Source organism: Oncorhynchus gorbuscha, linkage group LG26 (genome assembly GCF_021184085.1).
Source record: "Oncorhynchus gorbuscha isolate QuinsamMale2020 ecotype Even-year linkage group LG26, OgorEven_v1.0, whole genome shotgun sequence".
Taxonomy (NCBI): domain Eukaryota; kingdom Metazoa; phylum Chordata; class Actinopteri; order Salmoniformes; family Salmonidae; genus Oncorhynchus; species Oncorhynchus gorbuscha.
This window is the reverse complement of record NC_060198.1, coordinates 37,610,689-37,626,940: the sequence shown is the minus strand read 5'-3', so window position 1 is coordinate 37,626,940 and position 16,252 is coordinate 37,610,689. Positions and strand designations below refer to the sequence as shown.

The 16,252-nt window shown below is 40.7% G+C and overlaps 1 protein-coding gene and 1 pseudogene across 7 annotated transcripts in view; both read left to right on the top strand.

The window, feature by feature from the left end:
* Nucleotides 1-5,970, top strand: part of LOC124015703 (matrix-remodeling-associated protein 7-like) — a 28,462-nt gene extending 22,492 nt beyond the window's left edge. For 3 of the 7 annotated variants that reach the window (XM_046331110.1, XM_046331107.1, XM_046331111.1), the window contains one exon: nucleotides 1,561-2,624. Coding sequence is in view for 3 of the 7 variants with exons in the window: in XM_046331111.1 (XP_046187067.1) it covers nucleotides 1,561-1,573 (13 nt within the window). In the remaining 4 variants the exon portion in view is untranslated. Of the gene's footprint in view, nucleotides 1-1,560; nucleotides 2,625-4,958 lie in introns of those variants that run through there. The other 4 variants (XM_046331108.1, XM_046331112.1, XM_046331109.1 and 1 more) reach the window with 3 other exon arrangements.
* A 5,305-nt stretch (nucleotides 5,971-11,275) lies between these two features.
* Nucleotides 11,276-15,945, top strand: LOC124015155 (annotated as a pseudogene).
* Nucleotides 15,946-16,252: the final 307 nt, after the last annotated feature.

Below are 16,252 nucleotides of genomic sequence, written 5' to 3'. Positions count from 1 at the left end.
CCAGACTGTCTATCAGATTCAGTCTTTAACGATTATCACGTTACACTGTGCGACGTTACCAAATTAAAATCTTGATATCAACCTGGTCAGATTGTATGATTTGCTTCAGTTCTGTCGTCACATTCTGCAATTTGCCTGCAGCGGTGTATTTGATCTGAGCATGTGCCAGTACCAGCAGCGCAAGCCTCACACAATGCTTATGCGTGAGTGAAGTGAGTTCTGAATCAATTCAAGTAGGCATCTTAGAAATAGTTTTCACATACAAACTTTATATGTCCTAACGTTTAATTTGATTGGCGATTTTGTACATTTATTGAAATCTCACCAGGTAGCCTAATTTCAGATGTGTCATATAAACAAGATTATTTACAGGGAAATCGTTCTTCTTGCACGTGCTGTGCAAGAAGAACGTGTTTATATCGTGTTTATATGACACATCTGAAGGCTAAACATTTAATTCAAACAATTAAATTCATCTGACTATTCACAATAATTTTATATTTGTGTGTGTACTCAATGGAGGCCGTCTTCTTATTGGTCAGTCAACGGGATCATCTCATAACACCAGCCACACTACGCGATAAAGGACGAAATATGTGGACACCGCTATAACTTTTTCGGAGCCTACAATTGCATGTAGCGGTACTTAATCGGCACTTAATCGGCAGACCTAGACCCTGTCACACTGAACGAGCCAAGACTTCCGACAATCGTTTACGACCTAAGAATTTGTCCACAACGTGGAAATTTTGTCTGGGACGGCAAAGTCGTGGCATAAAACGGCCAAAATTGTACAGTCTGCAAAGGCCATACGAAACATAACATATCATACCAAATGGAGTGTCCCAGATATACTTTATTATGTTACGTCTAGTCTATGAGACCAGGCTGCCAGGGGAGGAATGCTTGTTTCAATAGTTCATTGTTCAGCTGTCACATTCACATGCCTGCTGCAGCTATTAGAAAGCATATGATAATCTGGTCTCTTTGTTACATTGCACTAATTAGGACATACTAACCTTTGAAATGGCATGCATCTCACACATTGCCATCTAACCTGCCTGGGAACTCTGTGGTGCTCCGGGGTGAAGTTTCTCCCAGGTGCAGATCTAGGATCAGCTTCCCCTCTCACAACCCTAATTAGCAAGGCACATGCTAAACTGACTCAAATTCAGCATCTAGGGGCAACTTCACCGTACACCACTTGGAGGTGGTGGGGGAGAGGGATATGTGGTGGTGGTGGGTATTCTATGGTGGTATGCTTTTTTCCGGGTGCGTTTTGATCAACCTTTGGTCAGAGCACTGTCTGCTTTATGTTTCTTGAAACCGACTAAACCCTGATGCATGCTGAAATAACAACCCTGACAATGGTGAGTGATCTCACTCTTTTCCAAATCACGAGCTTGATTCCAATACTCCAATTCCAATACTTTAACTACTTAACATTTCTGACTCTTAAGTAACAATGACTGGCTAGTGAAATCAATGGAATAGCTATATTTGTCAATAGATAAAACTGTACCACATTGTACTGACATATTAGTACTCTCTTTTTTCCAGTGCAGCTGAGTAGACGATGAAGAACCGGAATGACTCTACACCCACACCTTTCTATTCTTTACTTTGTTTTGTGAAAAGTGATCACTGAAGAAGAACCTTTGAAACCTCTGCTGAGAAGAGCGGTCTCTTCTGTTGATTGTCCGGCAACTTTGCTGTTGATATGGAAAATATATGTTGCTTTTTGTCCTCTCCCCTTTTCTTTCCTTCTTTCTTACTTTTGAAGGATGTGAATTAAAGGCTATTGCTCAACTCTGCCTGTGAATAGCATGCTGCATTGCACCAAACACACAAGTGCCTATGTGAATCGTTAGTCCCCGCCCCCTTCACTTTCTATCTGCTGTCTTATTGGTGGCGCCTATCCTTTTGATTAGAGCAGGAATGATTCATTCTGGATTCTGAGACTCGGATAGTTGCAAAGGAACGTTTGAAGATAATACATCCATGCTTATTACAGAGTATGACGTGTGGGGGGTGCAAAAAAAGTTCCCGAAAAAAGTACGGTTGGGAACCACTGGTTTAGAAGAAATGGATGACCATTGCAATACCAATACAGTAAGGATGTGTTTAAATAGCTATTATGGGTGAAGGGGTAGGGAAGGGTTGTGTTGTTTTTCATTGTTTTAAAATATGAAACTGTGATTTAAAGCCAAGACAAGTGATTTGCATGCAATGGCCCCCTCTACCCAAGTCTTGGTCTGTGTGGCCACTGTCCATTGTGAGCCAGTCCCAGACACTTTAAGTAATGTAACAAATGCCAATCAGTAACATCCAAATAGCCTAATGATGTCATTCTGAATGCTGAGAAAACCATATATCTCACTCCTGTCCTGACTCTGACGATCACTGGGGCTTTTGTCACTTTATATGTAACCAATGCACACTGACAATGAATGGGCTTCTTTTCATATGGGACTGGAGCTCGGTAGATAGAATGGCTAAAGTGGAATATGTGTATGACAACCCGTAGTGATTTTTGTAGAAAGATTGAAATGTTTTGTTTAAATATGGCATTTTTGGGCTTTTGTAAACTCTTGACTAGTAAAAGCCAGTTTGTCTAAAACCAATGCGTGTTTAAGCCTCTTAATCATTACACCCATGAATCCACCCAGTAATCCACCCAGTAATCCACCAATTGTTCCATATCAGCACATCTAATTAAAAGCAGTAAATTCATCTCATCGAGTTTTGCTCACCTACTTTGTAGCACATTTTGTAGTACATTTACATACAACACAAGGCTAATCAGTATGTCATGTATTGCATCTTTCTATGTAAGCCAGATAAGGTCATACATGGATTGATGATGATATCATAACTTCAAATATCTCTATGTACATACGCAATAATAGCCGTTCTCATTGCACCACTCGACATATGATTTCTGGTAACTGGTAGGGCTTTGTATGTTTAAGACGTGCCTTAGTTGACGTGCCTTTGTCAGGTAGATGTTAACTCCAGTGGGACTTGAGATTGAAGCCCTCTAGAAGGTCTTTTGAGGTGTTTTTATTGGGCAGCCTGTAAAGGTCCAGTATGTGAATGATGACAATAATAAACTGTGAAGCACCTGTCTACCCCAGGTTTTATAGCTGTGTTTATTATAACATTAGAAGACAGACAGTGTCCAACTATGTACACCTACAGTGCCTTGCAAAAGTATTCATCCCCCTTGGCGTTCTTCCTATTTTGTTGCATTACAACCTGTAATTGAAATGTATTTGTATTTCATGTCATGGACATACACAAAATAGTCCAAATTGGTGAAGTGAAAGGGAAAAAAATAACTTGAATAACTTGAAATAACAAAAATAACTTGAAATAACTGAAAAAGAAAACTGAAAAGTGGTGCATGCATATGTATTCACCCCCTTTGCTATGAAACCCCTAAATAAGATCTGGTGCAACCAATTACCTTCTAAGTGTCACATGATCTGTCACGTGATCTCAGTATATATACACCTGTTCTGTCCCAAAGTCTGCAACACCACAAAGCAAGGGGCACCACCAAGCAAGCAGCACCATGAAGACCAAGGAGCTCCTCAAACAGGTCAGGGACAAAGTTGTGGAGAAGTAAAGATCAGGGTTGGGTTATAAAAATATCAGAAACTTTGAACATCCCATGGAGCACCATTAAATCCATTATTTAAAAATGGAAAGAATATGGCACCACAACAAACCTGCCAAGAGAGGGCCGCCCACCAAAACTCACGGACCAGGCAAGGAGGGCATTAATCAGAGAGGCAACAAAGAGACCAAAGATAACCCTGAAGGAGCGCAAAGCTCCACAGCGGAGATTGGAGTGTCTGTCCATAGGACCACTTTAACCTATACACTCCACAGAGCTGGGCTTTACGGAAGAGTGGCCAGAAAAAAGCCATCGCTTAAAGAAAAAAATAAGCGAACACGTTTGGTGTTCGCCAAAAGGCATGTGGGAGACTCCCCAAACATATGGAAGAAGGTTTTTGGACATCAAGGAAAATGCTATGTCTGGCGCAAACCCAACATCTCTCATCGCCCAGAGAACACCATCCCCACAGTGAAGCATGGTGGTGGCAGCATCATGCTGTGGAGATGTTTTTCATCGGCAGGGACTGAGACACTGGTTAGAATTGAAGGAATGATGGATGGCACTAAATATAGGGAAATTCGTGAGGGAAACCTGTTTCACTCTTCCAGAGATTTGAGACTGGGATGGAGGTTCAACATCCAGGAGGACAATGACCCTAAGCATACTGCTAAAGCAACACTTGAGCGGTTTAAGGGGAAACATTTAAATGTATTGGAATGGCCTAGTCAAAGCCCAGACCGCAATCCAATTGAGAATCTGTGGTATGACTTAAAGATTGCTGTCCACCAGCTGAACCCATACAATTTGAAGGAGCTGGAGTAGTTTTGCCTTGAAGAATGAGCGAAATCCCAGTGGCTAGATGTGCCAAGCTTATGGAGAAATACCCCAAGAGACTTGCAGCTGTAATTGCTGCAAAAGGTGGCTCTACAAAGTATTGACTTTGGGGGAGGGGGGTGAATAGTTATGCACACTCAAGTTCTGTTTTTTTGGGGTCTTATTTCTTGTTTATTTCACAATAATTTTTTGGGGGGGATCCTCAACGTGGTAGGCATGTTGTGTAAATCAAATAAACCAAACACCCCAATAATCAATTTTAATTCCAGGTTGTAAGGCAACAAAATAGGAAAAATGCCAAGGGGGTGAATACTTTCGCAAGCCACTGTGTGTGCATGTCTTACACACACACATTTTGGGATGTCACGTGTTGTTTGTGTACACTGAGTTTCTGTTATATGTATCTATTGTGTGTATTGATGAGTGTGAGTTTGTAAGTGTGTCATATAGACCCAGGCATTGGAAGTGATGCCATCATGTCGGTGTGTATCTGTTCTAGGGTGCAAAACGATCAGTTGGCGGCCATCTTTCTCCTGCTGATGCAGAACCAGGAGGCACTAGGGGAGGTGACTGAGGGAGACATGGAGGAGCAGCTCAAACTCTACTCCCTGTAGCAGAATGGGGCATTTCTGTTATTGTCAACCTTGTATAGGGCTGAATAGCCTGTTCCCCCTTTTAAATTGCAGGTGTCAAGCAGAGCAACTGTCAATGTTTAATACTGTATTTATGTTTGGCTTATCATGTCAGGTCAGAATGATCCATAACAGACAAAGACAATAGGTTTAATATTCTGACATACTGTAGAGGGATAGGTTAAATGGCATTACCCATAAGAATGGCATTACCCATAAGAATGGCATTACCCATAAGACCAAAACAAATAGTATAATACTTGAATGTAAGACACAAGTCTTTACACTGTTCATGGTAACATTGGTTATCGTAAAGTATGGAAATGTTACAGTGGCTTTAAAAATCACATGTTCTTAGAGTATGAACAATTTAATCAACAAACAATTGCAGTAACTTATTTACATTAAGTATATCGATAACACACTTTGTTTATATTGCTTACATTTTTTATGAAATATTGTTGGTAAGTCACATATACTGTATGTATTTTCAGTTGTAAAGAACTATTTTAGTGTTAATATAGGTAATAATGAAATATACACTTAGTGTGCAAAACATGACATAGACTAACCAGGTGAATCCAGGTGAAAGCTATGATCCCTTATTGATGTTACTTGTTAAATCCACTTCAGTCAGTGTGGGTGTAGGGGAGGAGACAGGTTAAAGATGGATTTTTAAGCCGGGAGACAATTGAGACATGGATTGGGTGAATGGGCAAACAAAAGCTTTAAGTGCTTTGAAGGGGTTATGGGTTGTAGGTGCCAGGTGTACCGGTTTGAGTGTGTCAAGAACGGCAAAGATGCTGGGTTTTTCACGCTCAACAGTTTCCTGTGTGTATCAAGGTCCACCACCCAAAGGACATCCTGTCGGAAGCATTGGAGTCAACATGGGTCAGCATCCCTGTGGAATGTTTTCGACACCTGTAGATTCCATGCCCTGACAAATTTAGGATGTTCTGAGGGAAAGGGGGGGGGGGTATTGGGTAGGTGTTCCTAATGTTTGTACACTCAGTGTATATGTTTTTCATATATTCTAAGCACTCCAAATTTTTAATCAAATGTTTTTAATGGATGTACATACTGTATGGAGATATTTTAGTAGTTTAGTAATCACTTCCTAGTATAAATTGGCTTCATCCTCTTGCCATAACATTTGTAAGCTGTGTTGGCATCATTCTACATAGCACCACAGGTGAGAAGATTAAGGACACCAAGTCTGGATCAGAGAAGAAGTAGGGGTTTTAGTGGAATACCCACAGTACCTTTTCAGCTCATTTATCATCTGATTTTCTTAACAAAAGACATATCTCGTTAGGTGGTCCAGGTGTACTCTGACATGGCACAAATGTTCTCTCTTGCTCCTCTATTTTTCCTCAATCAAGGTGGGAGGCCGATGACATCAGAGGGCAACATGAAAAAATGATTTTGCTCAAAACATATTTTTTTACTTTTAAAGCCGAGCTTCGCATTTGGAGAAACAGCGCCACTGCCAGTGGTGGAAAAGGTACACAGTCATATTTGAGTAAAAGTAAAGATACCATCATAGAATATGACTCAAGTAAAAGTGAAAGTCACCCAGTAAAATACTACTTGAGTAAAAGTCTAAAAGTATTTGGTTTTAAATATACTTAAGTATCAAAAGTAAATGGAATTGCTCAAATGTACTCAAGTATCAAAAGTAAAAGTATAAACCAGACACACCATTTTATATTACATTTTTTATTGACGGATAACCAGAGGCACACTCCAGCACTCAGACATAATTTACAAATGAAGCATTTGTGTTTAGTGAGTCCTACAGATCAGAAGCAGTAGGGATGACCAGGGATGTTCTCTTGATACGTGTGTGAATTGGACCATTTACTTGTCAAAATGGAATGAATACTTTTGGGTGTCAAGGAAAATGTATGGAGTAAAAAGTCCATTATTTTCTTCAGGAATGTAGTGAGGTAAAAGTACAATATAAATAGTCGTAAGTAGTATTTTCAATTATTTTTTACTTAAATACACCACTGGCTACTGGCAGCCCCAGGCGCATTTATTATTGTTTTTGTTTTGTTTATTAAAGCCCCAGTGCATGCAAAAATGTGATTTTTCTGTGTTTTATATACAGAATATACAGGCCAGTTTATTAGGTACACCCATCTAGTACCAGTTCGGACCCCCCTTTGCCTTCAGTACAGCCTGAATTCTTCAGGGCATTCTACAAGGTGTGGGAAACGCTCCACAGGGATGTTGGTCCACGCTGACACAATGGCATCATGCAGTTGCTGCAGATTCAACGGTGGTTAATTCATGCTGTAAACAGCCCGTTCCATGTCATCCAAAAGATGCTGTATTGGGTTGAGGTGTGGGGACTGAGCAGGCCACTCAAGTAAACTGATTTGGCTGCCATGTTACAGGCAATATTTTTCCACTTCTCAATTGTCCAGTGTTGGTGATCATGTGCCCACCGGAGCCACTTCTTCTTCTTTTTTAGCTGTTAGCAGTGGAGCCCTCTGTGGTCGTCTGCTGCTATAGCACATTCTTGACAAGGATCGACGAGTTGTGCGTTCCGAGATGCAGTTCTGCACAGCATTGTTGTACTGCAGCGTTATTTGTCCGTTTGTTAGCTTGCACAATTCTTGCCATTCTCCTTCAACTTCTCTCATCATCGAGCTGTTTTCACCCACAGGATTGCCACTGACTGGATGTTTTTTGTTTGTCGCACCATTCTTGGTAAACCTTAGACACTGTCATGCATGAAAAGCCCAGTACGGTGGCCGTTTCTGAGATACTCGTTCCGGCGCGCCTGGCATACCACGCTCAGTCGATTAGGTCACTCACTTTGCCCATTCTATCGTTCAATTGAACAGTAACTGAATGCCTCAATGCTTGTCTGCCTGCTTTATATGACAAGCTATGGCCACGTGACTCACTGTCTGTAGGAGCGATCCATTTTGTGAATGGAGTGGTATACCTAATAAACTGACCGGTGAGTGTATATTTCCACACTATGAGGTTGGAATAATACTGTGAAATTATGAAAATGATGATAATGCACTTCTGGTGTAAGAGCTGTATGAAAACACTACCTGAAATTTCAGCCTGTTTTGGTGGGATGGAGTTTTGGCTTTCCATGGTGACGTCAACATGCAATAAATGAGTTAATGGACCAATAAGATAAAGAGTTCCAAACCTCTCTGCCAATAAGAGCAAATTTTCAGTTTTCCTCTCCCCACTCCCAGACAGTCCCAGAAAAATTCTTATTTGCGAAATTGCCCTTTGCTAAGAAGCAATTTCTTCGCTTTTTGACCATTTTAATTGAAAACAACCACATTAATGGACTTAATTGTGACCCAGAAATGATTTGATATTGAGATGAAGGGACTACATTGGACCTTCAGACGGCGGAGGAGCTCCTACATCAAGGTTAACAACTACATCAGAGAACCTGCTCTGCTGTGCTGTTGCGCGTGCAGTGATGTGCAATGATGTCTGCCGAAAAGAAACAGGGTTCATTGTCTGAAGTAACATCTTTTTTGTTGTAATATCACAAACGAACGTGGAGGTTTCACCACTACGGATTCCAATTTTAAGCGTACATTATTGGATTTATACATGGAATATTGTTTAAGAATAGGAAATAGCTGGAGTGCGTCTTCAAATTAAATTTCTATGGGAACACCACTCATTCCCATCTCTGCATGAAATATATTCTGGTATGCAGCAGAGTTCCCATTCTGTGCTGCATTCTTCTGGTCTGGACAGGAATCACCTTGACATCAGCTGTTGGTCTCTCAGTGCTCCCCCTGGCCATTGGTTATTTATCTAGTCAAGGAAGGGAAAATGGGCTCTACTGGTTGAAGGGTCCTGTCATCAGCTGGAGACCAATTAAAACCAAATCCTATTCTGTCATGTTGGAAAAAGATTTGCAGATGGACTGAGAAATCCATGTAAATCCATGTAGCTACAATGGCACCTGTAATGTACATGTAATGCATGACATGTACACTCTGCTCTCCTCAAATTGTACTCTTATCATGTAATCAAGTTTAAGCAAGTTAGAAAAGTAGAGCTTATAAAGAATCATTGAAAGGCAAGCCAGCCCAAATTTCCATAATTATGGCCACACCTCTTTAAACTGCCAGTTAGTTTGAATTGGGGCATTTCCATAAAACGAAACCTCCAACTCCACACACGAGGAAGGTGCATTGACTGTCATGCCCTGATCTGTTTCACCTCTCTTTGTGATTGTCTCCACTAGAGGTCTACCGATTAATCGGAATGGCCGATTAATTAGGGCCGATTTCAAGTTTTCATAACAATTGGAAATGTTTGTCTATTTTTGTACACCGATTTGCCGATTTTTAAATGTATTTTATTATTATTATTTTTTACTCCTTTATTTAACTAGGCAAGTCAGTTAAGAACACATTCTTATTTTCAATGACGGCTAGGAACAGTGGGTTAACTGCCTTGTTCAGAGGCAGAATGATAGATTTTTACCTTGTCAGCTCAGGGATTCAATCTTGCAACTTTACAGTTAACTAGTCCAACGCTCTAACCACCTGCCTCTCATTGCACTCCACGAGGAGCCTGCCTGTTACGCGAATGCAGTAAGAAGCCAAGGTAAGTTGCTAGCTAGCATTAAACTTATCTTATAAAAATAATCAATGAATCAATCATCCATAATCACTAGTTAACTACACATGGTTGATTATATTACTAGTTTATCTAGCGTGTCCTGCGTTGCATATAATCGATGCGGTGCGCATTCGCGAAAAAGGACTCTCGTTGCTCCAACGTGTACCTAACCATAAACATCAATGCCTTTCTTAAAATCAATACACAAGTATATATTTTTAAACCTGCATATTTAGTTAATATTGCCTGCTAACATGAATTTATTTTAACTAGGTAAATTGTGTCACTTCTCTTGCAACAGAGTCAGGGTATATGCAGCAGTTTGGGCTGCCTGGCTCGTTGCGAACTGTGTGAAGACTATTCCTTCCTAACAAAGACAGCCAACTTCGCCAAACGGGGGATGATTTAACAAAAGCGCATTTGCGAAAAAAGCACAATCGTTGCACGACTGTACCTAACCATAAACATCAATGCCTTTCTTAAAATCAATACACAGAAGTATATATTTTTAAACCTGCATATTTAGCTAAAAGAAATCCAGGTTAGCAGGCAATATTAGTTTGGGCCGCCTGGCTTGTTGCGAACTAATTTGCCAGAATGATATTTAATTATGGCATAACATTGAAGGCTGTACAATGTAAGTCGCTCTGGATAAGAGCGTCTGCTAAATGACTTAAATGTAATGTAATGTAACAGCAATATTTAAACTTATGGATGCCACCCGTTAGATAAAATACAGAACGGTTCCGTATTTCACTGAAATAATAAAGGTTTTGTTTTCGAAATGATAGTTTCCGGATTCGACCATATTAATGACCCTTGCTCCATCTAATGATTGCATTTTACAACTTATTGAACTGTTATTATCCCATAACTATTTTGTCTTTGAGTCAGACTGTTTCCTTCAAATTCGGGATGTAGTCATGGGCCTCCCTTTTCCCCCAACTATGCAAACCTTTATAAAACAGACACACACCCCTTACTTTCTAAAATACTTCTATGGAAGAGATACATAGATGATGTCTTTGTGCTCTGGGAAGGAAGTCAGCAGGAACTAAATTAATTTAAAACTCTACTAAATGAGACCTCAAATTCACCATGCAGACTGGTGAGAGAAAAATAAACGAACCTGGATTTATGGATTATCAAAGAGAATGATGCATTACACACAGACTTATACACAAAGCCCACAGATCGCAATACCTTGCTATGTGCGGATAATATGCATCCTCTTCCCCTCAAGAATGGTCTACCATATAGCCAGTTATGCAGGGTTAAACTAATCTAGTCAGATTTTGACAGCAATGCAAAAAAAAGACAGATAAATTCAAAATGTGAGGCTACAAGGACAAAATTCTTAATGCTGCAATGATGAAAATATCTCAGAAACCAAGAGATGAATTACTAAATGGGTCTCGCCATGCGTCGTTATATTGACTGCTTAAAATTAAAAACAGAACAGAGACAACACAATCATACTCTGCGGGACAGATCATAGCCTGACCGAAAAAAACGCAGAGGAAAATTGTTTTGCTCCTGTTGTGCACAACACGTGGAGCATTAAGGATATGGACCTTGTTCACCCAACTGACTCACCTGGGTTTTAGAGCAGTAAATGACTTGTAACAGAAAGTTAAACTCAAACTTTTTTTATACTCAAACAGCACGAGATATTATGTTCTCTAGTTGAGAAATATGACGATTTCTTGGAGGAAGTGTGTCTTCCTAGTGGGGGCTTTATGTGTAAGTGTTACTATAACCATGATTATGTACGGACAATACTATGACCTGGACTTCTTCCACGACAGACTTGCGAACAGGTGAATATTCTGGATTTTTTGTAATTGTTTTCCCTCTCAAACATTTGTATATTCTAAAACGTTGGTAGAATGTAATCTAGGCTACTTAGTTAATTGGGAAACCATTGTCCATTAAAATGTAATCCATGCAAATCAACTACCTGTATCTTCATCCCTGTAATCCATCAACCCTGACAGTTCTATGACCTGTTGCATTCAACTGAGACATTGACACACTCAACCTACTGCGACTGTAGTTTTCTTGTGTCTTTGTTGTGGAATGGTTTGATTTTAGCAGATGAGATTACATTTGTCAAATTCATGCATTTTTGGGGGGAGTTTGTAATAATCCGTTTCCCATTCATAAGACTCTACCTTCATGTTAGTTGCTGAAAGTTGAAACTCAAATGCTTTACTAAATGAGAGATGGTTTGAGGTTCCAGTGTTGCTGGTGTCTTCACATGTATGCTTGCCGTTTTGTCAAGATCTGAATTTGTGGTTAATGGTAAAGCTACTGACTAAGCAAATGTGTCTAACGCATTTGTACTCTATATCCCACAACTGACCTCATTTTTATTCCTTTTCAGACATGTTCTAAATGAACCAAATACTGTCTACATTACAGTTTAGACATTGTGCTCTGGTTTTTAAATTGTGCATGTAAATGTAATATGTTGATTACACAACTGACAGCAGTAATTATCACAACTACAACACGTTTATGGCAGTAATTTGAACTCTCCTCTGAATTGAGGTCAGGAGTCTAGTCACTTGTTTTCCTCTGTTCCAAGGAAAGGACCTTGTAAAATGCATGTTAGGAATTGTTTTGATGGGTTGAACTTCTGGTACCATAAAATATCTGTTAAAATCTTCATGTATTCATTAAACCAAGGATGGGTAACTGACAGCCCACAGGGTGTAGATCAAGTCCCAAAGACTTTTTGGGGGGTGGGGGTCGGGGTCTCAACTTACTGAGAGTTAAAATAGTAGAATACATCAAGTGGAATTTGGTTGTGCATCAGCAGTTTTTCTCACGTCACCCATGACAGCTATTTTTTTATTTTATTGTAAGTTCATTTTGCAGCCAGATTTGCAGCCAGCTATTTAAATTTGCAGTAATCATGGTTGAATTACCTACCGGTGGCCCACAGTGATTTTGTTAGTTACTCTCAATCAGATGTCCTATTAAAAACTGGAAACTTTTCTCCCTCCCCCCCCCCCCCCCCCGCCATGGAAAAATGTGTAGATTTGTAGCAAACTTGCTTTAAAACTGCAACATGTGTGGAATTGCAGGAAATGTACAGAAATGTAACTTAAAATTTCACTTAGGGTCCCCAAAAGACTAGGGCCAGCTCTGACTGCATGTATGGATATGGATGTGGGTACGCAGACCCGCGAGCCATGAGGTCAGATTTTGTGGCCCCCACCCCCATTAAAGTTGCCCATCCCTGACTTAAACAAATCCGCTGGATTGGTCTGATGTGCTTATGTCCACTTAACAAGGTTGTGTGTGGATTTAACTTGTTGTTGTGCATTTTCAATACATGTTGTCTTCTTCTTCCAGTCAAGACACAGAGTTTGATAGCATTTGGACTTGCGATGAAGAGCTCTGGGACAACACCACAGCAACTGGGGAAGAGAAGGTAATCGCACAGAGATGATGTAGTTGACTCTCATCTAATAGAACAAAGGCACACATATCAGTCTTGTACAGTACAATGTCAAGTGAGGTCTGTCTCTACTCAGCTGGAGGGTTTGTGTCCTCTGAGAAAAGCAGTGAAGAAGGACGACTTCCTCAGACTACGCTTTAACTTTAAAGTGCCTGTGCTGCAGTGGGCCGGGAGCTTCAGCCATTCAGAGTGGGGGCGATTGGAGACGTATATGCCCCCCTACGGCTGGAAAGGCTTGGCCCAGGACTGTATGAACATTCCCTTCAGGACCCTATTTAATCATCTCAACCAAACTACGTGTGTATTGTATATAAAGTCATTGTCCTTTCACCTTCTTACTTATTTGTCGTTGATCAGTTGTGAGATCCACTTTGTCCCTGCTCAACGACTCGTCCAGCAGCCGCCTGTTTGAGCGCAGGTGGCCTGATCAGTGTGTCCGCTGTGCTGTGGTGGGAAATGGAGGCATCCTTCGAGGCTCCAAACAAGGCAGGGCCATCGACAGTCACCACTTTGTCTTCAGGTCTCAGTAGTGATGCTGCAGCTCCCCTTCGACCATCTTCAAAACACTATTAGACTTCTTATTGCTCTTTGACATAACTAAGATCAAGTTTGTTGCAATTGTAAATATTCCCTTATATTAATCCACATAGTTTTTAAGGAAACGCTTAAGTATTAGACTGATGGTAAATTGTTTATTCCAGGGTCAATGGGGCAATCACCAAGCACTTTGAGGAGGACGTGGGCACAAAGACATCTTTCTATGGGTTCACCACAAACACTATGAAGAATTCCCTCAATTCTTACAGAAAAGATGGCTTCACCAAGGTCCCACGGGGACGGGTAAGACAGGCTACAGCAGCGTTTCCCAAACTCTGGACCTCAACCGGTACCCGTTTTGGTTTTTGCCCTAACATTACACAGTTGATTCAAATGATCAAAGCTTGATGATTAGTTGATTATTTGAATCAGCTGTGAAGTGCTTGGGCATAAACCAAAACATGCACCCCTTGGGGTCACAAGGACCAAGTTTGGGAAACCCTGGGCTACAGTGTTGAATCCGGTCCATTTTAAAGTGTTAGGAATTTGTCATACTCTGAGTGGTTTATTATGAAACTATTCCTTAAAGCTTTCACTATTTCCTATCTGCAGAGAGTCCGATATATCTTCATTCCGTCCAACGAACGTGACTATGTGATGATGTCCGCTGCTATCCAGGGTCTCACTGTCTGTCACCTCCGGTCATGACAAGGGGGACTGGTGAGTTGAGAGGGTCAAATATGTGAAGCCCACAATAAGAGGAGTAGTACATTTGAACAGCATGTTACAATGGTGTGTTGAAGTACTGTGGTCAAGGAAAGCACAATGATCTTGCGCGTATGCTTGTGAATAGGCTTCTCAGCTGTAATTCACTTTATTACCACAAGATGGTGCTGTTGTATTTCTATGAATGTGTTGCGGTGTGCAATGGATAGAATCTTATGAGTGGTGGTAGGGCTTAACGCATACAATTCACTTGATGATACTCATCTTTTTGTAAGCTCCCTTGCCATTGATTTACTTTTTGACGTTCTTGATGGAACGTTTTTTCACCCCTTACTACATTTATCCCCTCAAACAGGCCCTCTCGATACTTTGGATTTAAGCCACCAGTTAAGCACTTTAAAATGCTTCATCCAGATTTTGTTACATATGTAACGGAAAGGTAAGGGGACTCGTATTGCCAGGTTTAATTGAGACTTTTAGATGATTATTGGCTGCTTTTGACACTGACTGTTGACTGTCAATGCTGCACAGGTTTCTGAAGTCTCCCCTGCTGAAGTACAGTCAGCTCTACATGCCCAGCACTGGTGCTCTGATGCTTTTGACCGCCCTGCACATGTGTGACCAGGTCAGGTCACATCACCACACGCTTTGCCCTTGGTCATCTATTGGTTACTGTTTAACCAACCAAGTGTCTAATGACATATGGTAACTTGGCCAGTATGGAAGTGATTTATTGGGAAACCATGACATCCTCTGTTTATAGTCCTGGTTTAGACCCCATATACTGTTATTTCATATTGATTGTGTCAGATGTAATTCATTAACATAATCCTACAGAAACAGTAAATGTGGATTATAATGAATTAACATGTAGGGGTAGATACGTTTTTTGTAAGAGAAAATCAAGTTTGAAATGTAAAAGTGCAATTACAAACTTCAGAAGCCTTTTTAAATCTCAAGCACACAAGTATTTAATGTCCTGCTTTGCAGGAAAGTTCTACTGCAACAGGATGATCAAATTAAGACCCTACATCTGTATTGAAAGCTAGATGGTGCTATACTGAAACTATGCATGTAAATATTTACACAGCTGACTGAGAATGCATTTCATGCATAAGTGAACAAATCTCCTAATCTCCTATCTCCTAGGTGTCTGCCTATGGTTTCATCACAAAAAACTTTGCAGACTTCTCTGACCACTACTATGATGCTGTGATGTTGCCCCTGCGCTTCTATGCCAACCACGACATGCAGATGGAGAGCTGGCTGTGGGAGGTACTGCATGCACGAAAAGTAATGTCACTGTACAAGAGGACAAAAGTAAAATGATGGACACTCAATTGTATTTTCATGTGAAAAGCCTTCCTTGAAATGCTGTTAACTCCTATCTTTGCCATGGAGGTAGTCCCTCTGAAGGAGTGGCTGCTGGAGTTGTGTGGCGTCCTTTGTCATTAGTCTCACAGAAACATTAAAGGCCTTTGACGGTGTAAAGCCAAGCTCAGGTGTTCCAAGCGTCTGTTTGTGGGATCGGGCCTTCTTTGATCATTTGAATAACCCTTATCTTCTCTGTGAAGGCAGGTGCAGGGAGCCGAGACTATAGTCTCTCGGTCATTCCTCTTTCTCATTTTCCTGCAATGCCTATTCTCATTAGAAACTGTCGGGTTTGACTGGGACTTACAATGAAAGCATTCACATTATGAAGCCAGCAGTCCATTCATGCCAACCTTTTTGTAAATGAGCTTTGACTTGCAGCCTCTTTGCCCAGTGCCTATCCAAGGATAGGTTACTCCAAGCCACAATAAA